The sequence below is a fragment of the Erpetoichthys calabaricus genome, chromosome 4 (assembly GCF_900747795.2).
Source record: "Erpetoichthys calabaricus chromosome 4, fErpCal1.3, whole genome shotgun sequence".
Lineage (NCBI taxonomy): Eukaryota > Metazoa > Chordata > Cladistia > Polypteriformes > Polypteridae > Erpetoichthys > Erpetoichthys calabaricus.
In genome coordinates this window covers 2,114,517-2,142,308 of record NC_041397.2, presented here as the reverse complement: position 1 = coordinate 2,142,308, position 27,792 = coordinate 2,114,517, and the positions used below count along the sequence as shown (strand labels likewise).

The window sequence follows — 27,792 nt, the reverse complement described above, 5'->3', positions numbered from 1 at the left end:
GACTTTGCTGACGATGTTGTGATCTTTGCGGAGTCAATGGAGGCTCTGATTGGGAGTCTTGAGAGACTGAGTGAGGAGTCTGAGTGTCTGGGCTTGCGAGGGTCTTGATAAGAACCAAAGAGCCAGGCCTTTAATGAGCTCTTGGGCACAAACATCAGCAGTGTGTCTGTCTGCAGAGAGAGTGTCGACCTCGTCATTGAGAGGTTTACTTACCTCAGCAGTGACATTCATGTCTCTGGTGACTCTTCCTATGAAGTCATTAGACGGAGTGGGAGAGCATGGGGGGGTCATGAGGTCGCTGGAAAGGGGTGTGTGGTGCTCCCGATATACAATACAATACAATTTATTATTGTGGAGCCCAAAATCACACATGAAGTGCCGCAATGGGCTTTAACAGGCCCTGCCTTTTGACAGCCCCCAGGCCTCGACTCTCTAAGAAGACAAGGAAAGACTCCCAAAAAAACTCTTTTAGGGAAAAACTGGAAGAAATCTCAGGAAAGGCAGTTCAAAAAGAGAGACCCCTTACCAAAAAAAAACCTGGTGCTGATCCTACTAATTTCAATAATTTTCGCCCCATTTCTAACTTGCCCTTTATCTCCAAAATTCTTGAAAAAATAGTAGCCATCCAACCTCACACCCACTTATCTCACAATAATCTATATGAAGAGTTCCAGTCTGGTTTTCGCCCCCTACACAGTACAGAAACGGCACTTGTTAAAATTCCCAATGACCTCCTTATGGCTGCTGACTGCGGTCTAATCACTATTCTCACCCTCCTTGATCTGAGTGCGGCCTTTGATAGTATTTGTCACATCACTCTCCTTAACAGATTATCTTTGACTGGCATTACCCGCACTCCACTTGATTGGTTTTGATCCTACCTCTCGGGCCGCACTCAGTTCATACAGCTTAAAACCTTCACATCCCAGCCCACCGCTGTTACTTATGGTGTGATGCAGGGCTCTGTCCTGGGGCCTCTTCTTTTTATTATTTACCTTCTTCCCCCCTTGGCAATATTTTTCGCAAATATAACATTCATTTTCACTGTTCTGCTGATGACACCCAGCTCTACCTTGCTGGTAAACCCACCTCCTCTTTTCCACCACCCTCGCTTATTGACTGCATTGCTGAAATTAAATCCTGGTTTTCTTTGAATTTTCTTAAATTAAACCATGACAAAACTGAGCTTCTCCTCATTGGTTCAAAATCATCATTATCCAAAACCAATAATCCATCCATCCATCCATTTTCCAACCCGCTGAATCCGAACACAGGGTCACAGGGGTCTGCTGGAGCCAATCCCAGCCAACACAGGGCACAAGGCAGGAACCAATCCCGGGCAGGGTGCCAACCCACTGCAGGACACACACAAACACACCAAGCACGCACTAGGGCCAATTTAGAATCACCAATCCACCTAACCTGCATGTCTTTGGAAAACCGGAGCACCCGGAGGAAACCCACGCAGACACGGGGAGAACATGCAAACTCCACGCAGGGAGGACCCGGGAAGTGAACCCAGGTCTCCTAACTGCGAGGCAGCAGCGCTACCACTGCCAAAACCAATAATCTTTCTCTTATTATTGATAACTCTGTTGTTTCCCCATCACCTCAGGTTAAGAGTCTGGGTGTCATCCTCGACAGTACTCTATCTTTCCAATGTCACATTAATAACATCACCCGGTCTGCTCACTTCCACCTACGTAATATTAATCACATTCGCCCCTCCCTCACTCCTCATACCACTGCCATTTTTGTTCATAGTCTTGTTACTTTTCAGCTGGACTACTGCAATTCACTCCTCTTTGGTCTCCCTAATAAATCTCTTCATAAGCTTCAGTTAGTCCAGAATTCTGCAGCACGTATCATCACTCAAATCCCATCTATTCACCATATTACTCCAGTCTTGCAGCAGCTTCATTGGCTCCCGATCAAGTTTCGAACTGATTTTGAGATTAACATTTAAGGCCATCCATAACCTCACCCCTCCATATCTATCTGACCTTCTTCATGTTGCCATTCCATCCCGTAACCTTAGATCCTCTTCCTCCACCCATCTAACCACCATGGGGAGCGGAGCATTCAGCCGTTCTGCTCCCAAGCTCTGGAATTCATTACCTGCGGAGCTCCAAAACATCAAATCATATTCATCCTTCAAATGTAAACTTAATACACATCTGTTTAAAATGGCTTTTTGTTTTTCCTTCTGATTACAGTGGTTTTGTTTGGTTTTAATTTTTAGATTTTCTGATGTTTTAAGTTGTTTATAATTGTGTCTTTTATTTATTTATTGTTTGTTCGGTGTCCTTGAGTTCTCTGAAAGGCGCCTTGTATAAATAAAATGTATTATTATTGTTACCAGGTAGGGTGGGCGTGCAGTGGGTGTTAAAAAGAAGGGGGTCAATACAATACAATACAATACACAGAACAAATCCTCAATACATCTCAATACAAGATGTCTATGCAAAAGGACGAAGGTCCAAGTCTTTAGAGTCCTGGTGTTCCCTGTTTTGCGAGACATGGATGCCATCAAGGTTACCTGAGATGAAGACTCGACTCCTTCATGTGTGTCTCTTTGGAGAATCCTTGGGTACCAATGGTTTGACTTTGTGTTGCTCATACAATACAATACAATTTATTTTTAGGTAGCCCAAAATCACACAAGGAGTGTGTTTCCTTAAGCGGCATTAGCTCTCTGGAAATGTGTTCTTTTCAACTGCGGCTTTATAATTAACCTGAATTTAAATAATTATAAATAAAAAAGGTATTATCCAAACCCCATCCCCTCCCCCAACCCCCCGCATCCAATAAGACGGTTACAAGATTACATGAGAAGTATAGAGGATAATTTAGCTCTTTATTGACGGGTTCACGCGGTATTACAGACGGGAAGCTTATGACAGACATGTCAAGCAATGTGGGAGTCTTGACCTACGCAGTCTGCCATCTTTCGTCGCCACGCTGAAAGGATTTTCACCGGACGGAAGACATAATCTTCCACCCGGCAGCTTCAAAGTGTTGGCCGTAGGTCCATCCTTATATTCGGGTTGCTCCATGTGCAGGCTCTTGGCTCCGGATCCAAACAAGGACAGGAAAGGACTCAAACCTCACCTTCAAAAATACAGGAATAGCACAATGCCTACATACAGTTCTCATTCTGCCAACAAGGCAAGAGGATGGTGTGCTGACAGAGGACAGAAATATCCTAGTCTGTCTTTAGGCTGACTATTCAGTTCTCCAGTTGTCTTTGGCGCTCTAGTCCTGTGCTTGGCTCTGCAATTCTAAATGCTGATAGATAGATAGATAGATAGATACTTTATTAATCCCAAGGGGGAAACTCACATTCTCCAGCAGTACCTTACTGATACAAAAAATCAAGGGATGCTGTGCCCCTGTGTACCATACTTGGTCTGCCTGTATGAATGAGTCCATAACAGTGGGCACAGAGAACAGTGACATAAAACTTAATAATAAAACATATTATAACAGAGTGCCACAGTGGGCTTTAACAGGCCCTGCCTTTAGACAGCCCCCCAGCCTCGACTCTAAGAAGAAAAGGGAAAAACTCCAAAAAAAAAACCTTGTAGGGAAAAAATGGAAGAAACCTTGGGAAAGGCAGTTCAAAGAGAGACCCCCTTTCCAGGTAGGTTGGGCGTGCAGTGGGTATCATGGAGTCCCAAGTGAAGCCCATTACCTGCATTGTGAGGGGGCATCAGTCACTGCACTACAGCCTCGAGGGTGATCTGGCTGACAGGATCCTCATTGTTGAGGACCCCAATGGCTGGACGAGGTCAAGGGGACACCCACGTAACACCTGGCTGCCGCAGATAGAGGGTCTTTTCTGGAGGGTGGGACTGGACCACATGTCTGCCCTTGCCAACCAGAATCCTGAGCTGTTTTGTCGGGTGGTGGGTATGGCAATGCGCTATACCAGTGTATGCCCCCTAACCTGCCTGGACTTGGTTTAATATTTTGGTGTGTGTGTGTGTGTGTGTGATGGAGATTTGCTCAGACCACCACACCAGTCTTTGTGCTGTCAGCCCAGGTGCTACAGCTGTTTGAAATGCTCAGACTGCCTACTGGGGTGTCTGTGTGTCGACAGACGCTGCTCTCGGACGTGTACATATTTTAAATATATATAATATACCAGCTGCAGTGCCTAAATCAGAAAGAGCAAATCAGCCGTAATTCAAGTTGTGCAGAATGTTTCTCTTTTTCGGATCCGTTGTCCAAACCAGATGTGAAGGGTGGACACACGTCAAAGTGAATTTCCAAAATTAAAGCAAATGAATTCTTAATCAACTCAAAGTAACGACAGCTATTTGAATAAAGTTTGGATGACTAAAGAATTTAAATGCACAGCAGCGATGCTGACTCTGTAATCGATTACACAGTTCATTCAAGACATTGGTGCCACCGTGGTGGGCATCAATACAAGACCCTTAGCTTGAGTGAGCCAAGGACAGAAGGTTCAAACAGTACAGAGACCCTTTCACTTTCTACACACTACTATGACTGTGGTGGTCCTACCTCAAGACAGACGAGCAGTGCAGCCCAGCGCTCACAAGCTGCCCCCTAAACAGCGAGGCGATCCCGTTGAGCCACAGACCATAACGTTACAACCGTTGACATCCTAACTCTGCAGGAAAAAACTCAACTGGAGATGGTGGGTATTCTGAAATCCTTGCCAGCACATGTGGGGTCCGCTCCAACCATACAAACACAGTTGGAACAAGCAGATGGCACACAGACAAGGACCCGGGCATACAGCTCTACCCGTCAGAGCTGAACAGTTAGCCAATTCCACCACTTGAGGAGTGAAGTCCCCTGTCCCAAGCAGTGATGATGGCCCCACAAGACCTGCTGCAACAGGATGGTTTGCCCGTGTGGCCGGGGCCGTTTGTGATTAAATCTGGACCAACGTCTCATGTTTTCTTTTTCCAGCACTTGCCGTTCTTCCTGCCCCGGTGAAGGTGTCCATTGACTCCCGAAACTTAGAACACATCCTGCGGTGGGAACCTGGAAGAAACACTCCGGAGAGTACTCGGTACCGAGTTCAGTGGTTCAAGTAGGTCCAACCTGTGGTAACAAACGGTTTGAAATAAAGGCTCAAGTGCGTCATGAGTGTCTCCCAGCCATTTTCTAGTTTCTCGCTCGGGTTGTACCAAGTAGGGCACTGGAGCAGAATGTTGTACAGCTGGGGACAACACAATGGCTTTATGTCCTCTGTGTTGATGTGGACATGCTGGGGTGGTTCTGCTCTAGAGCGCCCCCTACAATTCTGTAATGTCCACGTGGGAGGTCTTCCCTTTAGGACGTTCAACTACCTATATATCAGCTGGCTCCCCTTTGGCACTGCTCTTATGTGGGACTTTAGTTTCTTGGGGAGAGTGCCAACGTGACGGGCAGTCCAAGGCCTTTTTCTTTTTTTTTTTTTTTTTTCTTTTTTGGATTGGCATGACTGTTTACTTTTTATCCTTTTCCACCCCTTAAAGGATTAATAAATGGCGGTCTGTCAAGTCCTGCAGCAGTATTACTGAGCCCACAGTGTGCAATCTAACAAAGAACTTCAACGACATTTACGAGTACTACAAGGCCCGGGTTCAAGCTTACAGGAAGAACTACACCAGTTCCAACTGGACAGAGACCAGCAGCAAGTTCAGGCCCTTTGCCCAAAGTGAGTAAATGCGCCTCCCAGTGGTAATTCTGGTCTGTCAGGTGTCACCTTACCACTCTGGTGACTCGGTGATCTGTGCGGTGGGGTGTGGTGAAGAAAAGGTACAAGAGCAGGGTCAAAGGTTATAAAGGGGGAGCCAGGAGAATAAAAGATTTAAAATGGAGCTGAGAGAAAGAACCCAGCATGGAGGAGTGAATGGAAACCAAGTCTTTTATAGTGCCTTTGCATTCCAGCACAGGGTGGCCATACGCTTGTTTTCATATTCCTGCCATGTGAGCACAGAGGAGGTGGCAGACTAGCAGTGACAGGCTGGAGCTGGCAACCTGGTGGGAGACACAAAATAGACATAAAAAAAAATGGCAGCCGGCAAGAATGAATGGATTTACAGGCAACATCACAAATAAAGAAATGACATTCATAGAGAGGACGGCGTATTCAAAAGCAGGACTGGCAAAAGGATATTCAACAGAAACTGAGAGAAGGAAAAGAGACGTCCGCTGCTTCATAACCCCGACAGCCGCTGTGAAGTAGAGAGACGCGGAGCTGGAAAGGGGATTTGACTGTGCGACTGCCTCCCCGTTGACGGACTGCGTAGGAAACCACGATATTAGAGAAGTGCGGAGAGAAACCTCCAGAATTTAAGGAGTGTGGCACCGTCTGTCATTATGAGCAGTCGTGAGGGCCACTGAGCACGTGAGCAACAGGCCTGTCCTTTAACAAACTAGGGGGCTAATAAAGAGTTCAAATAAAAATCTGCAAAGGAAAGGGGGACGAGTAAGGTGTATAAAGACGAATAACTCCAATGTGAGGCGTATGAGAACATGAGGGCCATCATTAACAACGATATCAGGGAGACTGAAAAAGAGAGGAATAGAGCAGATAAGGCAAGAGACGACCCCAAGAGAGTCTTTAAATAGTAAGAGAACCGTCAAGGAGGAGGTGAAGTGCATCAGGGAGAGTAAAAGATACCGACAGTGAAATAGCAGACGCTCTAAACTCACATTTGTCTGAGGTGTGAGGAAGTGAATAACCTCAGAGTAGTAACAGGGACTACTAAGGAGGTACTGAGGGATTGTAGAGAGAGAAGAGCTGCTGAGATTAAATAAGATGAAATCAAACAAATCACCAGGACCAGATCAGATTTACCACAGAGTTCTTAAGGAGGTTAGCGAGTTCAGATATAAACCCTTGACACATATTTTATAGGAAGTCACTGCATGCTGGAGAGATTCTGAAGGACTGGAAAATGGCAAATATCATCCCATTATATAAAAAGGGTGACAGGGCAGATCCAAGCAACTATAGGCCAGTAAGCTTAACATGAAACATCACAGGAAAATTAATGGAAGGAATTATTAAGGAGAAGATTGAGCAACACCTGGCAAGGACAGGACAGTCAGCATGGGGTCAGAAGAGGGAGGTTGTGTTTAACTAACAGGCTGGAATTCTATGAGGAGGCAAAAAAATACGACCAGAGTGGAGTAGATGATATTATTGATGTGGACTTTCAGAAAGCAGCTGATAAGGTGCCACCTGAGAGGGTGGGTATCAAACTGAAAGAAGTGGCAGTTCAGGGTGATGTTTGTAGATGGGGACAGAATTAGCTCAGACACAGGAAGGAGAGTGTGATGGTGTGAGTAACCTCATGAGAATTGGGTGATGTTAAGAGTGGTGACCAGCAGGGGGCAGTGGTGGGGCCGCTGCTATTTTTAATATATAGAAATGATTTGGAGAGGAATATAAAGAACAAGCTGGTTAAGTTTACAGATGATACCAAGATAGGTGGATTAGCAGATAATTTGGAATCCGTTATATCATCACAGAGGGACTTGGACAGCAGACAGGCTTGGGCAGATGAAATTTAATGTCAATAAATGTAAAGTATTACACACAGGAAGGAAAAGTGTGAGGTTTGAATACACAATGGGAGGTCTGAAAATCGAGAGACCACCTTATGAGAAGGATTTAGGAGTCATAGTGGACTCTAAGCTATTGACTTCCAGACAGTGTGCAGAGGCCATTAAGAAGGCTAACAGAATGTCTGGTTATATAGCACCTTGATGTGTGGAGTACAAGTCACAGGAGGGTCTGCTCAGGCTTTATAACACACACTGGTGAGGCCTCATCTGGAGTCCTGTGTGCAGTTTGGGTCTCCATTAAGACATAGCAGCACTAGAGAAGGTCCAGAGAAGAGCAACTTGGCTGATTAATGAAGGTACGGGTTATGAAGAAAGATTCAAAGAGCTGAGCCTGATCGGAGATGAAGAGGAGACACGAACAGAATGTTAGGTTATATAGTGCCTTGATGTTTGCTGTACAAGTCACAGGAGGTTCTGCTCAAGCTTTATAACACACTGGTGAGGCCTCATCTGGAGTCCTGTGTGCAGTTTTGGTCTCCATAAAGACATAACGGCACTAGAGGTGTTTCAGAGAAGAGCGACTGGGCTGATTCAGGGCTACAGAGGATGAGTTCTGAGGAAAGATTAAAAGAGCTGAACCTTTACAGGAGATGAAGAGGAGACCTGACTGAAGTGTGCAAAATGATGCAGGGAATTAGTCCAGTGGATTGAGACGGTGACTTTAAAATGAGTCCATCAAGAAAACGGGGACAGTCAGAAACTTGGTAAAATTTCCCACAAACATGGGGTCTGTAAGACTGCACACAAGACAGACATGTGCACCTCCCCAGCTAGGATTCAGATGATCCATCTACCAACAAAATGAATAAATAGATTAGCAGTGTTTGGCTGCTGACTGTATGCTACACCTCTTAAACTGAAATTTATTTCCTCAGCAGATGCTTTTATCCAAAGCAACATACAAAAGAGATGAATATAACGGGTTGAAAGATTAAAATTAAAGATCACATCTGATCACGCATCCCTTTTTATCAATATACACAACGAACAATAGACACTTGGAATAAGAGACCAAGTAGCATGGCAGGCAGGAGGACTTTAGGGGCCTTCAAGTCTCGACTTGATGCTATTTGGGTGGAATGAAGTGGAGAGGAACGGCGAGGTGTGTTGGGCTGAATGGCCTGTCCTCGTCCAGATTGTCCTAATGTCCTACACGTTTGTCACTTCCTGACTTCTTATGAGAGAAAGTGCAAAGGCACCCAGCAGTCTGTCCTCCCCCTGGTATGTCACTTATCAGTTTTCTTGCTGGTCTTTCCTCTCCACCTGTCACTTCTATCACTTGGCATGGTAAATCTATTGGCATATGCGGCCAACATCTATCCTTCTGTAATATAGCGCCTTTCATATCCATCTACTAAAATACTGAAAGATTCTCTTTGGGTCGTCTTTCGCCTTATCCGCTGTATTCCTCCCTAACTGTTGTTTAGTCTCCCTAATGCCCTTCTGAATGGTTGCCCTCATGTGCCTCTTTGGTGTTATTCATCTTCTACGTCTTACTCGTCTGTTTTTTCCTTTGCAGCTTCTTTTTTAACTCTTTATTAACCCACGTCCATCTTTAATGCGTTTCTTTCTTTCTCTGATTTGACCCTCTGATAAGTGGCGGGCTCAGTTGCCATATTGCAGTCTCCCCTCTTTACACACAGACCCCCCCCAAAGTGTGTAACATCTGCAGAGGTCATTTTCATTGTGGAGGTAGCGCTCCCCCTAGTGGCTGTGGTGTGAGGTTTCTTTCCAGGGTCCTTACTGCTCAGATGAAGTCCCCCCATTGTCTGTTCCAGATTTACTGAGTGGAGCTGCCTGACCTGAAAACTTCTGTCTTCCTCACCTGAAATAAGTCGTTGCTCTGAACTCCCACCATTATATAATCCCATTGCTTATGTAGTGCCTGCCTTTCACTCGGTCCATCAAATTCAAATCTCTTGTAGGTTTCAAGGGTCCTTCTTGTTCTTTACACGTGCTAATCGGCATACAAACATGTCACCGATTTCTGCTGCCGTCATTACCAAGTGCAGCTACCAGACCCCAAAACTCCGGTCCTTGGTACCTGGAAACGCATAGATTGTCATTTGATGTCCACCAGTTACGCCGGTCCGGTGGCTTGTCCAGGATGTTGGTGCTCACATTTCAGGAATATTGAATGAAGCCATGTGCCCCCTGGTGGCACAAGGTGGCACATCCAGCTCAGGTGCCACTGCTGCCATGATTCTGTCACGGGTTTCATGAGGGTGTGTTGTGTTTTCCCCATTTTATTTCTTTTCTCTGTTACTTTTTCCTTTGTGTTTTAATTGTTCTGTAGCTTGGGTTCCTTCTGTTCATTTCATTGACTTGTCAGTTATGTTAAGGTTACCAGTGAGACCCCTTAACAGGTAGCAGCCCACAGGTGTGGTGGACATCTGTGCACATCTGCAATAGTATAAAAGGCTGCACCCACAGTGAAAACCAAGATGGCGGGGGGGGGGGGGGGGGGGTCACACCGCTTCTTTTATTTATAGCACAGGTATAAACTTTTCTCTCCCCCCCCCCCCCCCTTTTCCTGCACATTCCTTATCTGACACTAAACCTGCAATGTTGCAGCCTTCCTGGGCCCACCTGAAGTGACTCTGAGCAGCCATGAAGACCACCTCATCGTAGACATGAGGCCACCCAGCGCCATTGAAAAAGTGTATCCTGTCATCACCTATAAGATAACAGTCAACGAGAGCAGCAAAGGCGAGGTGATTACTGGGGGACGTGGATATGGGGGGGCGTCAGGGTCAGCCCTGGTGCCAGTCGGTGGGAGCCATCTGTCCACCTGAAGTGTGTGAAGCTTGGAGATCAGTTGGCTGATGGGGAGTTTGAATCTGCTCCCTTTATTTATTTGAATATATAGCACCTTTCGCATATCGTTTCTTTTATCCTGGTGGCTTTTCTGTCTGTTATATAACACCTTTCACATCTGACACTCTTATGTTACACCTTTCACATCCATCCATCCATCTATCTGTTATCTATCTATCTATCTATCTATCCAACCCGTTATATCCTAACTACAGGGTCATAGGGGTCTGCTGGAGCCAATCCCAGCCAACACAGGGCACAAGGAAGGAAATAAACCCCGGGCAGGGCGCCAGCCCACCGCAGGGCACACACACCTACACACTAGGGACAATTTAGGATCACCAATGCATCTAACCTGCATGGCTTTGGACTGTGGGAGGAAACCCACGCAGACACGGGGAGAACATGCAAACTCCACACAGGGAGGACCTGGGAAGTCGAACCTGGGTCTCCTTACAAGTATGTATATGTATATAATATACAGTATCTATCGATCGATCGTAGTCTGTGTCACAATCTGATTATATGGGTGGTTACCTACCAGGTAACGCTTGTGGTTGGTCAGCTAACATCCGCCACGGTGCCCTCATTTCAGTTGTGAGAAGCAGATCATAGAATGGTTGAAATAGTTTACTGTCAAATAATGCAAAGAGTACGCGACGGGCGAAACACGTGTCGCGTACTCTTTGCATTATTTGACAGTAAACTATTTCAACCATTCTATGATCTGCTTCTCACAACTGAAATGAGGGCACCGTGGCGGATGTTAGCTGACTTGCTGACCAACCACAAGCGTTACCTGGTAGGTAACCACCCATACAATCAGATTGTGACACAGACCACAAATGCAATGAAAATTTTATTTATATATATATATATATGGTTGAAATAGTTTACTGTCAAATAAATGCAAAGAGTACACGACACGTGTTTTGCCCTCATTCTGGGCTCATCAGGTGTACACACTCCACTGCACTCCCTCTCGGGAATCGAACCTCGGACGTCAGCGTCAGAGGCGATGCCCCTAACGTTGCGCCACGGCGTGTGGTTCGACAGTAAACTATTTCAACCATTCTATGATCTGCTCTTCACAAACTGAGGGCACCGTGGCGGATGTTAGCAGATTGCTGGCCAACCACAAAGCGTTACCTGGTAGGTAACCACCCACACTATCGGATTGTGACACAGACTTCGAATGCCGTGAATATATATAATATATATATATATATATATATATATATATATATATATATATATATATATATATATATATATATATATATAATAAATAATATATCTCTGAAAGTCAGTCAGTCATCGTCCAACCCACTCTATCCTAACTACAGGGTCATAGGGGTCTGCTGGAGCCAATCCCAGCCAACACAGGGCGCAAGGCAGGAAACAAACCCTGGGCAGGGTGCCAGCCCACCGCAGCCTTTCACATTTAACTCTCCATTATATCGCACCGTCCATATGTGTCTTTTTCTGTTATGTAGCACCTTTCACATGGACCTATCCATCATAAAGTACCATTCACATGTTTCTATCTGTTATATAGCATCTTTCACATCTATCTTGCGTTTTAAATTTTTTTTTCTATTTTATAGTGCCTTGAGTCTCCCTCAATTTCTTTTTCTTTTTTCTATTTTCCAGAAGTCAATTAAAGTTTTCTTTTTCTCCTCAATAGGGGATGTTCTGGTTCCGTTTAAACTGTCCTGTTGAGGACATGTGGGCCCTGTGAATGGCTGGCGTACCGTCCAGGGTTGGTCCTGTTGCCGTGTGTAATGTGGTTGGGCACCATGACCCTGATGCGGACAGATTAAACAGCTTTGATGATGGATTTGTGAATGTCTGCTCCTGAGTAGTCTTATGGTTGTTTTAATATTTATTTTTTCCCTTTAAGGTGGCCACACATGAAACAACACAAAATCGCTACAAAATGTCAAATTTAACCCCTGGCAAAACCTACTGCATCATGGTGCGCATGTCTGTCAATTCCAACAGTAACGCGGTGCCCTCCCGATGGCAGTGCCAGTCCTCCAGCTCACCAGATGTCTTTAACGGTATGCCATCTCCTTTATCAATCCTTCATTTTCTCTCTTTTTATAGACGTCTGGGCCAGTGACGTGTGGTGAGGTTCGTGGCTGGTGACTCCTTCAGAGTCCGACTTACAAATATAGGAACCCCAAAGAGTTTCTTCTTGACTATTCAGTTGGCACACTGACTACTGGTTATGTTTCATATCTCATTCTTTACACACACACAGACAGGTAAGGCGTATATTTGGCTAAGAAAGAACGTGACATTTATAGCGGCAGAGGGAGAGCACATTTGCTCCTCACCCTCCACGTGTTCTAAATTTGCTGTCGCGATTCCACAATTCAAACTCATTCAATACAAATGAAAGTATAGGGTGGTGTGCAAAAAAAAAAATAGATTTCAATTTTGACCTCAATTGAAATATTTAGTTGTTTTTAAAAGCGTTTAATTCTGATGCTTTAATCAATTTTAATACAAAAGGGTAACAAGAAACACCAAAGAATATTTTATTTAAGGTCAAAATTAAGTTTTTAACTATTTAGATTGTTGTTATGTTAGTCTGATCCCATTTTTTTTTTTTTATAAAATTGAAAACCATTCACAGTCTTAACCTTTATTTGTAAATGAAGTCCATGCGTCTATCCTTCTCTATGAAAATCTCCGTCACTTTCTTGTAAAAGTCCTCCTTATTTTCCTTTTGTTTTAATAATCTTAATCTTTCATTTTGGCAGTCAGTCAGAACAAAAAATAAAAATAAACGACCCGCTGCAGTGCCCTTGACTTTCTGGTGTTGCTAACTTATTGGCGCCTCCATATAGAACAGGGGTGTCGAACTCTGGGCATGGAGGAACGCAGTGGCTGCGGGTTTTCTTTCTGCCCCTTTTTCCTAATCAGTGCCCAGTTTTCACTGCTAATTAACTTCATTTTAACAGCCCTGTTTTTAAGGTTTTGGTCCTCTAAATGGATTCTTTTGTCCATTAAATGGCAGTCAAACAGAAATGACCCATAAAATGAGCCAACTAATTGGAGCATCAATCTCCAACCAATTTCTTAATCAAAAGTCGATTCTTGCTGTTAATTAAACCCGTTATTTAATTCCATAGCTTGTTGCTGCTCTCATTCTGCCACAGCAGCAGATACTTCCAAAACTGTGGATATTCCTTTTTATCTAAGAACACGGTCAAGATGCTGTTTCCTTAGGAGGCATTAGCTCTCCGGAAATGTGTTCTTTTGAAATTGCGGCAAGTTAAGTAACTGAAACATATAGAAATATGACATAAAAGGCGATTATCCCTCCCATAGTGATTATGGCGGTACAAAAATCACATGAGAAAAAGATATACTTTAGCTTACTTTACTGAAAGTTTTACGCAGAAGCTTATGACAGACTCTATCAAGGTGTGGGAGTCTTGATCTATGCAGTCTGCCATCTTTCGTCACCACGCTAAAAGGATTTTCCGGACGGATGACATAATCTTCCGCCCGGCAGCTTCAAAGTGTCTTGGCCGTAGGTCCATCCTTATATACTGGTTGCTCCACATGCAGGCTCTCTTTCTGGTCTCCAAACAAGGACAGTAAAGGACTCAAACCCCACCTTCAAAAAATACAGGAATAGCACAATGCCTACATACAGTTCTCATTCTCCCAACAAGGCAAGAGGATGGTGTGCTGACAGAGGACAGAAATATCCTAGTCTGTCTGTAGGCTGACTCTACAATCCTCCAGTTGTCTTTGGCGCTCTAGTCCTGTGCTTGGCTCAGCAATTCTAAATGCTGAGCCCCTGCGTACCATACTTGGTCTGCCTGTGTGAATGAATCCATAACAGTGTGCACAGAGACAGTGACATTAAACTTAATATTATAACATATATGTTATAACAGATGCCTTGGTGACCTGAGCAGATCAACCTTACTGAGACCTTCACCTTTCTTTATTTTCAGATATTGTGGTTAGCTGGTCACACGGTGTCTTGTTTTGTGTCTCATTATCGTTAGGTTGCTAATTAAGGGAAAAGAAACAATTAGGCGGTCCAAGTCAAGTTAATTAAAACCAAAGCAATAGAAGTTAATTAGCAGCACAAACAGGTCACTAATTAAGAAGATGGTTAGAATGAAAACCTGCAGCCACTGCGGCCCACCAGGGCTGGAGTTTGACACCCGTGGCGTAGAAGAACAGCAGCAACAAGCACCTGTTGGGCTTCAGGGCGCCACGGTACTGTCTGCCACGCCTTGTGCCTTCTCGCTGCGGTTTGATGTCCGATCAGCAAGACTAAATACTGTATGTCTAACACATTCATTCAAGATATTAGGCAGACTGTGGAAAGCCAGGGTGTATAGTAAACAGACATTACATTGGCGACAGAGAGATGGCGACGGGCACGCGCCAATTGTGTGGTGGATCAACCACGTCAGTGTGTGAGGGACAGCGCAGTCCGAGGGGAGGTGAGGCTCGTGTTTCTCCCCAGTATTTGAACAGGAAATGCACAAATTGCTGCTGCTTTGCAGAAATGAGATTGTGGAAGATTGTGGGTTCGCTTCCCGGTTCCTCCCTGTGTGGATAGCGCTTTGAGTATTGAGAACACCGCTATATAAATGTAATGAATTATTATTATTAAATCATTTATAAAATTTATATATATAAAATTTATTAAATAAGTTGTGGGTCGGTGGGGGGAGTACTTCGAAGACCTCCTCAATCCCATTAACATGCCTTCCAATGAGGAAGCAGAGCCTGGGGACTCAGAGGTGGGCTCCCCCATCTCTGGGACTGAGGTCACCGAGGTGGTCAAAAAACTCCTTGGTGGCAGAGCCCCGGGGGTGGATGAGATACGCCCGGAGTTCCTCAAGGCTCTGGATGTTGTAGGGCTGTCTTGGTTGACACGCCTCTGCAACATCGCATGGACATCAGGGACAGTGCCTCTGGATTGGCAGACCGGGGTGGTGGTCCCCCTCTTTAAGAAAGGGGACCGGAGGGTGTGTTCCAACTACAGAGGGATCACACTCCTCAGCCTTCCTGGAAAAGTCTATTCGGGGGTCCTGGAGAGGAGGGTCCGTCGGATAGTCGAGCCTCGGATTCAGGAGGAACAGTGTGGTTTTCGTCCTGGTCACGGAACAGTGGACCAGCTCTATACCCTCAGCAGGGTCCTGCAGGGTGCATGGGAGTTCGCCCAACCAGTCTACATGTGTTTTGTGGACTTGGAAAAGGTATTCGACCGTGTCCCTCAGGGAATCCTGTGGGGGGTACTCCGAGAGTATGGGGTACCGGACCCCCTGATAAGGGCTGTTCGGTCCCTGTATGATCAGTGCCAGAGCTTGGTCCGCATTGCCGGCAGTAAGTCGAACCCGTTTCCAGTGAGAGTTGTACTCCGCCAGGGCTGCCCTTTGTCACCGATTCTGTTCATAACTTTTATGGACAGAATTTCTAGGCGCAGCCAGGGCGTTGAGGGGGTCCGGTTTGGTGGACTCAGGATTGGGTCACTGCTTTTTGCAGATGATGTTGTCCTGTTTGCTTCATCAGGCCGTGATCTTCAGCTCTCTCTGGATCGGTTCGCAGCTGAGTGTGAAGCGGCTGGGATGGGAATCAGCACTTCCAAATCCGAGACCATGGTCCTCAGCTGGAAAAGGGTGGAGTGCCCTCTCAGGGTTGGTAGTGAGATCCTCCCTCAAGTGGAGGAGTTCAAGTATCTCGGGGTCTTGTTCACGAGTGAGGGAAGAATGGAGCGTGAGATCGACAGGCGGATTGGTGCAGCGTCCACAGTGATGAGGGCTCTGCATCGGTCTGTCGTGGTGAAAAAGGAGCTGAGCCGCAAGGCAAAGCTCTCAATTTACCAGTCGATCTATGTTCCTACCCTCACCTATGGTCATGAGCTATGGGTAGTGACCGAAAGAACGAGATCGCAAATACAAGCGGCTGAAATGAGTTTCCTCCGCAGGGTGTCTGGGCTCTCCCTTAAAGATAGGGTGAGAAGCTCAGTCATCCAAGAGGGGCTCAGAGTAGAGCCGCTGCTCCTCCACATCGAGAGGAGTCAGATGAGGTGGCTCGGGCATCTGATCAGGATGCCTCCCTGGTGAGGTGTTCTGGGAATGTCTAATCGGGAGGAGGCCCCGGGGAAAACCCAGGACACGCTGGAGGGACTATGTCTCCCGGCTGGCCTGGGAACGCCTCGGGATTCTCCCGGAAGAGCTAGAAGAAGTGGCCGGGGAGAGGGAAGTCTGGGCATCTCTGCTCAAGCTGCTGCCCCCGCGACCCGACCTCGGATAAGCGGAAGAGGATGGATGGATGGATGGATTATTATTAAATTCAGTGATTTTGAATGTAAAAATTATCAAAATTATAGCACAGACCAGTGGACACATTTATTTTGTGTTTGTTTGTACTTTTCATGATGAGTCGCCTGACTGCACGTCCCTGTTCTGTGCAGTGATGGCCGCTAACGACAGATGAACGGATCATTATTTTTACCAGGAGCAGACAAAGTTTTTGCCCAAAGTCCCCTAACTTAAGGGGGAATTGTACGACTGACGGCCGGGTGACACTTTTTCCAACAGTAACTAGACATGAACTCAGACGCTGTCATTTAACTGCAAAGCGTCACGAGGGTCCTCACTCTGTAGTGATCCGATGCGGCCAACACTTGGAGCTTGAGATGTGAGCACCGATTTAAAATCTCCAGCGGGTTTTTTTTTTTGGTTTTAGAAATGAGGGTTTCGTTTAATAAATCCGAACTCCGATACGTCATGAAGCCTCTTCATACCCCTGCTAAGAGCGGTTCGCGTCACTGGAGTCGCAACCCGAGTCAAGCGGTACTCGAGAATGGGACTAAAACACGGGGGCCTATTTGATGTGCGCGTCCTGACATTCGCTTGCTTGGCTGCTATAAAAATAAAAGAAACTCTCTGAAGTGACTAGAAAATGGAAAGCGGGTCCAAATCTCAAGCCAGCTGACCAGGAGGCACCTGAATGTTACGTCACGCTGACGTATTTCTCTCGTTGTCGTCGACATTCGTATTCCTGTTCGTTTAATTCATTCAGTTGGGTGTCATTAGTGTGTGTTCTGTATGCGACCCCCCACTAATCTGAGCTCCCAGCCGTTCAGTCCGCCATTGTGCGTCCTGACTGTCCCTATGCTGTCCCACTCCTGTCTCTCTTTCTTTCTCTTGCAGTGACCGTCCTCCTGTCCTTCCTGTGCGTTGCTCTCCTTTGCACCGGCCTTGTGCTGGCGGCCCTGGCCTACAGTGGATTTCTGTGCAAACCGAGGGACCCTCTTCCTGAAGTGCTGGTAAGAGAGCCGCTTACTGTACTTAGCAATGGCCGAGCTGCCCCCCTGATATTCATTCCAACTGTGTCCTGCGACTACAAATGGCAGTTGGCTGTCCCACACCTGCAGCTGGCCTGTGCTACACTAAAAAGCAAATCCCTGCCCTGCAGGTGATAAAGATGGTGGGCAGCCCATTCTGTTGCACCCTGAGGACGTTACATGACACTGGGTGACAATACACTAGCGGGCCAATAGCCTAGCAGTCCATCCAGTCCACACTGCAAGGCCTTGAGGAGTTAAAGCTCATCTCAGTAAAACAAAAGGCCACCAGACATTGTACTGTGTATACGTCAAAGAAAGTGTATAGCGCCTTTCATTACACCGCATTCCAATCAAAGCCCACAATTCAAGTGTTGAGGACAGTAAGCCGTTTGAAAATCAGGGCAGTGATCTGAGCCAGCCTGGGGTGAAAGGCGCTATATAAAGGTGTGCACCGAGCTGCTCCTCTGTCGTGAGTTCAGTTGATAGGACTGTAGTGACCTCTGCCATGTTGACGAGGGCCTGTCTCCTTTTTATATTTTATTTCTTTATGTATTTCTAATTTTGTGAGAATTCTGAGTATGTAAAATAAGGAAATCCTCCTCTCACAGGTGATCCCAGTGGTCAGCCCTGCCGCCTCACAGCTTCAGTGATGTGGGTTCAAGTCTCAGTTGCCTGCATGAAGTTTGCACATTCTACCAGGTCTCTGTGATTTGGGTGGCAGTGTGGCACATCGGTTAGTGCTGGCCACTCTGGGTGGATCCCGCGTGTTCTCTTGGTGTCCCTGTGGATTTTTATTTTTTTTCTTCATGCCCATTTGTGTTGGTTTATCTGTTGACCGTCCTTTTCATATAAGTGAGGAGGTTAATAGACCACAGGGTCCTTGTACCTAACATGCTGAGGATAGGCTGTAGCCTGCCAAGCTTTAAACTTGTTTGCAAATTAATGGATGGTGGCCCAGCGTTAAGCTCTGCTTCAGGACAAGAGTTCAGGTCTCAGTCTGTGTGAAGTTTGCCTGCCTGTTGTCGTGTTGCCCCCCCAACCTCAAAGTCAGTTTGAGTGTGCCCTGCAATGAGCTGATGCCCCCTCTGCAGGCCTGCTTCTTGCTGAGCACCTTGTGCTCCCAGGATAGGCTCAGCTGCGCTTCTACTTAATCTTTGGAAAGAAAAGACATGAAGACATGAGGTGTGGTGCCATCCATTTATTTTTTGAACCCACTTGTTCCAGCGGAGGGCAATGGAAAACAGAAGCTTAAGCTGGTAGCATCAGGGGCATGGTAAGTGGCAGAGCTGGGAAGGGTGAGAGTCTGCCATTTTGCACAGTCTGTTAAAGTTCCAGAAGTTCCCATCAATCAACCAACTAAACAAACACACACGCACGGTGAGCAGGTCGGGGTCATTTCAGTGAGGATCTAAAGGGGCAATAAAGGTGTTAGATAACGTTAGGCCTTACCAGCGTAGAAATGGCGTTGGGCATAGTCATAAAGGAGACCAAAGTAAACATCGCTCTTGTCTAAAGATTGTGACAAATGCACCAGTATAATAATAGAGGATATCAGGAAAGGGGAATGGCACTGTCACCAAACTAAATAAAAATAAAACGCTTTATGTGTCATCATAGTTGTGCACATTGAAATTTGATATGACGTCTCTCATAAAAGCAGCAAAAGAGCGAGCAGTAAACTAAAAACTAGCAGTAGGTCATCAGATTGAGCCTTTGGGGTGTGTGTGTGTGTGTGTGTGTGTAATACCAGTCCAAGGTGGGCATTAAATCCGTTCTCATCGGTTGGACTGTGGCATGATGGAGACCACAGCTCCAGTTTTTCGTCTGTTGATTGCCCAATAGCACCTTCCTGGTGGCAGCGGGTCAAACAGGGAATGCCCAAGGTGCATGGTGTGTCTGCTGATGGTGCCAGCCACCCTCTTCAGTTGGCTAAGACAGACACTGTCCAGGTGTGAGAGGCCCACCCCAATGATTCCCTGAGCCACCTTCACCACACAATACTGATCCATCCTCTTGGCAGCCATGCAGCTGGCATAATATAAGAACCTAAAAATGTAAAATAATGAGAGGGGACCATTCAGAGAATTTGTCACTCGTTTGTTTATCTCATAGCCAAGCTGCCCCCATATTGTATCTCATCCACATCCTTCTTAAAGGTTCTCAAGGTTTCTGCTTTAACTCCATGTCTTGGCAGTTTGTTCCAGATTCTCACAATTCTTCCAGGAAATAAGGACTTCCTGGCTTTAGTCCTAAATGCACTTCCCGTTCGTCTCCACTAGGTGTCCTCGAGTGTGCGATTCACCGTTTAGTTTTTCGATGTCTTTGGAGGATTTTAAGGCCCTCAGTGAGGTCCCCTTGCAGTCTCTATTCAGAGTAAACTGGTTGAGTCTGTCACAGTAGGACACGTCTTTCAGTCCCATGATGCACTTGGATGTTGTCGTCTGTGTTTCTTGTAATGTGGTGACTAGAACTGTCCACCACACTCCAGATGTGTTACACAGCCTGAGCATAAGCTCCCTTGATTTATGTTCAGCATTTTTTATGATATAACCTAACATTTTTAATCGCTTTTGTGCATTGCTTAGATTATGAACACTTTGTCAGCACAAACCCCTAAGCCCCCCTTCCTGTAACTCTGTACCCCCCCCCCCCCCCACACACACCATGTGTATATATAACTGATGTTTCTTTTACCCACATGTAGCACATTTCACTTTTCTGCATTCAACTCCATTTTCCGAGTGTTCACTCAGAATCTCGACCAGATCATCTTGGATTGTTCTTGGTGCCGCCTCAGAGTCGGCCATGCCACCAATTTTAGTGTCGCCTGCAAACTTTGCAAGTGCACCAAAATTAGTACCATTTAATGTATGAGGGGTGCTCAATAATTTATCTACCAGAGTATGGAAGAAAGTAGCAAGTAACAAGTCTGGGGAGGCTGTGACACGACTCAAGGCTCCTCCTGCACAGTTGTGGCTCAGTGCGAGTCTAACATTCTTAGAGACAGGAGATCAGGAGAGTCCTTGTGCCAATCAAGTAAGCTTCTTCATGGCAAGGAACCCGCCAATTCACAGGCTGCCATCTGAGAAGGTGGGCTCCAGCATCTGAAGCCCCCACCCTACAGTCCTGACCTGGTGCCCTCAGAGTATTTCCTGTTCTGAGTTTTGAAGGAATCTCTCGGTGGACAGCGGTTTTCAAGTGATGAAGACGTCAAGGCAGCCATGATGTCCTGGTTTGCAGGTCAAACAGAAGATTTCTTTTTCAAAGAGGTTAAAGTCATTGTGGGAAAAGTTGATGAAGTGCATGGAGCTCTCGGGGGACGATATTGAAAAATAAAACCCACATTTTTTTTTTTTTAAAACTCCTTTCTTACTGAGGTAGATAAATTACACTGCACAACAAAATTTTTGCTTCTTCAACGCTGTCGGGCGTTTCTTATAGATTTTTGGGTGCTGATCACGAATATCACATCAAAATGTGTTCCCATCACGTACCATTTCAGTTTTGTCCTGATTTTCTCTTATAATTCTATCCAAACATTTTCACTCCCGTAACTGACATATCAACAACGGTTTGTGCAGCCTGGGCATGTCCAGCCATGGAATCAGAGCCGTTCTGTGGAAGTTGACATCCTGGGCAGGTCTGAAGGAGCTTGATGCTGTCACAGCACGCTATAAAGGTGGCTGGCATACACCGATCCTGCTCATTGGGTTAATATCGATAGTCGGTGTGTATGTCTAGCATCAGTATAGTAAACTAGAGTATCTGTAGCAATATAACAGTAAGTAAGCTTGATGCTATAGACGTTTTGGTGTCTCGTCAATGTCGTCACAGCCGCGATACATTCTACTATATCTGTGGTGAATATCTACTTGCACCTCAGAGACGTTGGATGACTGCTCTTGTGAAGAAAGCTTATCATCTGTATTTCAGCTGGTGATCATTACAAGGAATGGGTGCCTGACATTTGCTGTGCGACATGTGCTGTCAGTCTGAGAGCCTGGCTCAGAGGCCCTCGAAAGACGATGCCGTTTGCTGTTCCGATGATATGGCGAGAACAGAAAGACCATGTGACGAACTGTTACTTCTGTTTGACTAATGTGTCTGGTTTCTCATCAATTGGATCTCCTAATCTGCCTTCAGCAATGAGACCCGTGCCACATGATGACAGTCTTCCAATTCCGAAACCACCAGAGGATTGGACTTTAGACGAACCCAATGAAGAAACTGCAATGCAGTGTACTGACAGTGAGCCGGAATTTGAACCGCAGTCATCAGGCGATCCACATCTGATAACACAGTCCGAATTGAATGATTTGGTCAGAGATTTGGGTCTGTCAAAAGCAAAAGTCGAGCTGCTGGGTTCAAGACTGCCGGAATGGTGTTTGCTGTCACCAGGTATGAAAATGTCTGTGTTTCGAGGCCGACATCGTGATATAACCAAATTTTTTGTACAAGTCGAAAGTCTCTGCTTCTGTTGTGGCATTGAAGGATTGTTCTCAGCCTTGAGTTGTGATCACAACAGAAGAGTGGCGTCTCTTCATTGATTCATCAATGTTAAGCCTGAAAGCTGTTCTGCTACACAATGGCAACGTTTATCCTTCAGTACCTGTTGGCTATGCAGCACACATGAAAGAAACGTATGAGAATATGGAACTGTGGCTGAAGCACATCCAGTAGAGCAGGTCCAACTGGAAGATCTGTGGAGATCTTAGTCGTTGCTCTGTTACTAGGACTGCAGCTCGGCTATACAAAGTACTGTTGTTTCATCTGTGAATGGGACAGCTGTGCCAAAGAGTCGACAGAACTGGCCACTCTGTAAAAAGTTAGTTCCAGGACAGAAAAATGTGGCACACGAATCGCTTGTCGACCCGGCAAAGAATATTTTTGTCTCCTCTTCACATAAAACTGGGACTCATGAAGAATTTCGTGAAAGTACTGAACAAGGAAGGCGAAGGTTTTCGTTATTTAAGACGGATGTTCTCAAGAATAACTGACGCCAACAGCAAAGAGGGCATTTTTGTTGGCCCCCAGATCAGACATGTTATGAGTGACGAGCAGTTTGAAGATCTGTTAGTTGGGCCTGGAAAGCCTTCAAAGACATTGTTGACAATTTTTCTGGGCAATTACAGAGCCCCAAAGTACACAGTAGACAAACTTCTCAAAGCATACAAGACAATGAAGTGCAACATGTCACTCAAGATTCATTTCCTTCACTCACACTTGGACTTCTTCCCTGCAAATCTCAGTGCTGTCAGTGATGAACGCAGTGAAAGGTTTCACCAGGACATTGCTACGATGGAGAGACGATACCAGGGCAACTGGAATCCATCAATTCTTGCTGACTACTGTTGAACACTGCAACGTGATGCACCAGACACTGAATACAAAAGAAAATCAGGAACAAAACACTTTGAATTCTGTTGAATGTAACAGCTTATGTGAAACACAAATGTGACTAAATACGTTATTGTCAGTAAACATATAAATGTCGATTTGTCAGAGTTCCTACGTGATGCAGTAAAACCAAAACTTGGAGGGTCCAAGGACAGACCCCGATAGACTCCCTCCTCTTCTCTGTCCTCTTTGTCGCCTGCTGGTTACCCCTCTGGACGTCCAGTTTTGCTGTCATCTTTGATGCCCACAGCTTTGAGTTTCACAATTCGTCTTCACTGAGCGATGACCGCGTCAAAGGCACTTTAAAAGTCAAAGTCATTTCTGTCGTATTCTTTGCTTTTGTCAACCATTGCAGTTGCCTGCTCAAAAAAATCAGAAAAGTTTGTATAGCAGGATCTTCCTCTTGTAAATTTTAATGCATTTTATTTATAGGGGCACTTTACATTAGCAGTAAATCTCAAAGTGCAACATAAAAAGATTAAACAAAGGCAAGGCGAGATAAAAACAGATAAAACAACAATAATGATAGCATTCTTGTTAATAAGCTTTCCTAAATAGAAAAGTCTTTAGCTGTTTTTTACAATCTGCTGTGTTCTCAGGCTCTCTGGTAGAACATTCCAGAGTCGTGGAGCAGCAGCTGTATGAAGTTTGGTCACAGGGGGGCGAAGGCGGTGGGTGTTTGTAAAACAGAGGTTTCTTGTAGTGGATTGTAATATAAGGAGTTCTTTAAGATATTGTGGAGCATTTCCATGGATACACTGGTGAATAAACGTATTCGATACGGAGATGGATAGGAAGCCAATGAAGCCATGCCAACTGTCATTCAGTACATTATTTTCACACGGGTACTTTTCTAATTTATTTCTTGTTATAGTGTCTATAATTTTGCATGGCACAGAAGTAAGACTTGACTGGTCTGTAATACCCAGGATCCATTTTATGTCGGTGCTTGAAGATTGGAGTCTCATTTGCAGCTTTCCACTTCTCGGGTGTTTCTCGTTGTACAAGTGACTGCTCAGATGTTCCTCACAAGGGTTTAGAGATGGCGTTTGTCATGTCTTTCAGTAAAATCGATAAACTCCCATCGGGGCTGGAGGGTGGATCTGCCATCAGGGTGTTCTGGGTATTGCCCAAGGGCCTGTGACAGCAAGGGGACTTTTCACCAAGACCCTTCCCCTCCTCAATTTAAATGATTTGAGTTCTTTCAAGTCAAAATGATCAATGGAGACCCCCAGGGGACCAATGAGGCAATAGAGTCTTGCGCCCAAATCAAATGTGAGACGTTCTGAGCTGTATTGAAGACGATTAAAACGTCTGCACTCTGCATTGTTAAAAGCATCAACTCGCTGTTATGGAGCCAAGTCACCCAGGGTGCTTGTGGGGGTCTTAATCTGGCCTTATCTGGGGGTGTTATTAGTCTTCAGTGCATCGAGGGCTTAAAGCACATCTGACTCTTCTAATTTAAAATCTATGAAGTCTGAGCTTCTTCTTGCTTCTTCATCCCATTTGTTTCTTCCTTTACAAACCTTGAGGTGAAATATGTATTTAGTTCATTTGCTGTTCCCTTCTCACTTCCAATGATTCCTCCGTTTTGTGTCCCCTGAACTTTCCTAATTCTCTTTTGTCGTCCTTTTTTCTGGAGTCACACTCAAAGAATTGCTTTCCACCTGTTTTCACCGCACCAGCCGTTTCTCTTTGGACCTTTCCAACGCTCTTTTTCATTTCTTTCTGTGGTGTTCCGCGAGTCCAGATTTTCTTGTCCACTGATCTTCTCAGTTGTTCTTTTTTTAATAGTGTCCTAATTGACCCGTTTCAGCTAATTGCGTTTAGTCTTCTTGTTTTATTGGAGTACACTTGTGCAAATGCAACAACATTTATTTCCGGAGCACATCTTCATACAAATGCTGGAGCTCAAAGTGCTTTACAAGATGAAGAAAGAAAAATATAAAAATAAGATTAGGTAATACTTATTAACAAAGAATAAAGTGAGGTCCAATGGCCAGGGGGACAGAAAAAACAAAAAAAAAGAATCTGCAGGGGTTCTGAGGCCATGAGACCCCCTGCCCAGCCCCCATTCTACCTCCCATCAATGATCTCAATCAGTCCTCGTGGTTTTCAGGCTTCACGTGAAGGAATTAGATGATGAATAGTAAGTCCTGCAGTGGGTGAGGATGCTCTTGACAGTGCTGTGGTCGAACCTCACCAGGACTTGTTGAGGAGGTCAGGCCTGTAGGGTAGGGTAGGGTCTCTGTTGAGCCCTTTTTCTCCAGGTAAGAGGTTTTAGGGGACTGTGTCGGCCATTTTGTTCTGTAAACTCCAAGGATCTTGACCTTATTACTCGGTGGAGGGGGAGGTGGTCTGTCTTTGCAGTTCTTCAGAAGTCTCTGATGATTTCCTTTGTTTTGGGTGGTGTTTAGGACGAGGCTGTTGTCCTTGCACCCCTCAGCCAGGTGTTTCATCTCATTGCTGTGGGACACTTCTTCCCCATCTGAAATGAGTTCAACGATGGTGGAGTCATCCACAAATTTAGTTATGGCATTGGATAGACGAATGAGAGTGCAGTCAGGGGGTAAAGGGCGTCAAGAGCATCTTGGGGCTCAAAACGCAGCCCTGGTGGGTTCAGGGTCAGAGTAGAAGAAGTGTGGTTTCCAATCCTGATGTACTGTGCTCTGTTCAAGAGAAAGTCCACTTGTTACCCAGGAGCACAGCGAGGTGTCCACACCTATGCTGCCCAATTTACTAGCCAGTTTATGAGGATTAGATGCAAATTTAAAGTTCACAAATAGGATCCTCACATAGATGTTTGGCTGTTCTAGTTGTGTCAGATCCATTCTCTGTTGATCGGTTTCCGCAGTAGACACACTGATGGTGGTTCAGCGCTGGTGGGATGGTGGATCTGATGTGTGAGATCACCAGTCTCTCAGAGCACCTCATAATTATCGGTCTGACAGCAATAGTCACAAGCGGGTCACAAGGAGATCCTCACTCTGCTACTGACTTCTTGGGCACTGCAAAGATGTTGGAGGATTAAAGGCACGTTGGAACAGCAGCTGGGTGCAATGAGAGTCTGAATATGTGAGCAAAGATCTCTGTTGGCTCATATGCACAGCTGGGCACTCCATCTGGACCCGCTGCTTTACTGGCATCGATTTTCTGCAGCATGCACCTCGCCTGGTGATGCTGAAGATAATGAGGGTCTGCTGTCCTACAGATGGCACAATGGAAGGAGAAGCTCCCCTGTTAAGAGTGTCAAAACGGGCATCAGGTCAGTTGGTGTCATTGCTGGACTGCAGAGTGCTGACCTTCTACTCTGTCAATGGCTCCATTCCATTCCACTTACTGTGGGGTTAGAAGTCCTCAAATAATTTGATTTTAGAAAGGAATGATTTTCATAATCCAGGTACCTTCAGCACTGCATTAATGACAAGCCAGCATGGTTGTTCTAGACATGATTCTGAAGGACTGGAAAATGGCAAATATCATCCCATTATATAAAAAGGGTGACTGGGCAGATCCAAGCAACTAGAGACCAGTAAGCTTAACGGGCATCACAGGAAAATTAATGGAAGGAATTATTAAGGAGAAGATTGAGCAACATCTGGCAAGGACAGGACAGTCAGCATGGCGTCAGAAGAGGGAGGTCGTGTTTTACTAACAGGCTGAAATTCTATGAGGAGGCAACAAAAGGATACGACCAGAGTAGAGTAGATGATGTTATTGATTTGGACATTCAAAAAGCATCTGATAAGGTGCCACATGAGAGGTTGGGCATCAAACTAAAAGAAGTGGCAGTTCAGGGTGATGTGCGAGTTGAGTGCAGAATTGGCTCAGACACAGGAAGCAGAGGGTGATGGTGTGAGGAACCTCATCAGAATTGGCCGATGTTAAGAGTGGTGACCAGCAGGGGGCAGTGTGGGGGCTGCTGATTTGTTAATATATATAAACGATTTAGATAGGAATATAAAGAACAAGCTGGTTAAGTCTGCAGATGATACCAAGACAGGTGGATCAGCAGATAATTTGGAATCCGTTATATCATCACAGAAGAACTTGGACCGCAGACAGGCTTGGGCAGATTGTGGCAGATGAAATTTAATGTCAGTAAATGTAAAGAATTACACATAGGAAGTAAAAATGTGAGGTCTGAGTTCACAATGGGGGGTCGGAAAATCGAGAGTCCTCCTTATGAGAAGGATTTAGGAGTCATAGTGGACTCTAAGCTATCAACTTACAGTCAGTGTTCAGCAGCCATTAAGAAGGCTAACAGACTATCAGGTTATATAGAGCCTTGATGTGTGGAGTACAAGTCACAGGAGGTTCTGCTCAAGCTTTATGACACACTGGTGAGACCTCATCTGGAGTACTGGGTGCAGTTTGGGTCACCATAAAGACATAGCAGCACAAGAGAAGGTCCAGAGAAGAGCAAATGGGCTGATTCCAGGGCTATAGGGGATGAGTTATAAGGGAAGATTAAAAGAGATGAGCCTTCAGAGTGATGAAGAGGAGACCTGACTGAAGTGTGCAAAATGATGAAGTGAATTAGTACAGTGGATCGAGGCAGTGACTTTAAAATGAGTTCATCAAACAACATGGGGACACTGCTGGAAACTTGTTAATGGGGAATTCCACACAAACATGAGGAC

General features: G+C 45.4%; 1 protein-coding gene across 1 annotated transcript in view; it reads left to right on the top strand.

Annotated features, from left to right (window-relative positions):
• LOC114641482 (interferon alpha/beta receptor 2-like) overlaps nt 1-27,792 on the top strand; it is a 46,097-nt gene that overhangs the window by 13,730 nt on the left and 4,575 nt on the right. Inside the window, exons 3-7 of the mRNA XM_028790512.2 lie at nt 4,945-5,068; nt 5,496-5,677; nt 10,171-10,310; nt 12,317-12,476; nt 17,616-17,731. Of these exons, the coding sequence (XP_028646345.1) occupies nt 4,945-5,068; nt 5,496-5,677; nt 10,171-10,310; nt 12,317-12,476; nt 17,616-17,731 (722 nt within the window). The remainder of the gene's footprint in view (nt 1-4,944; nt 5,069-5,495; nt 5,678-10,170; nt 10,311-12,316; nt 12,477-17,615; nt 17,732-27,792) is intronic.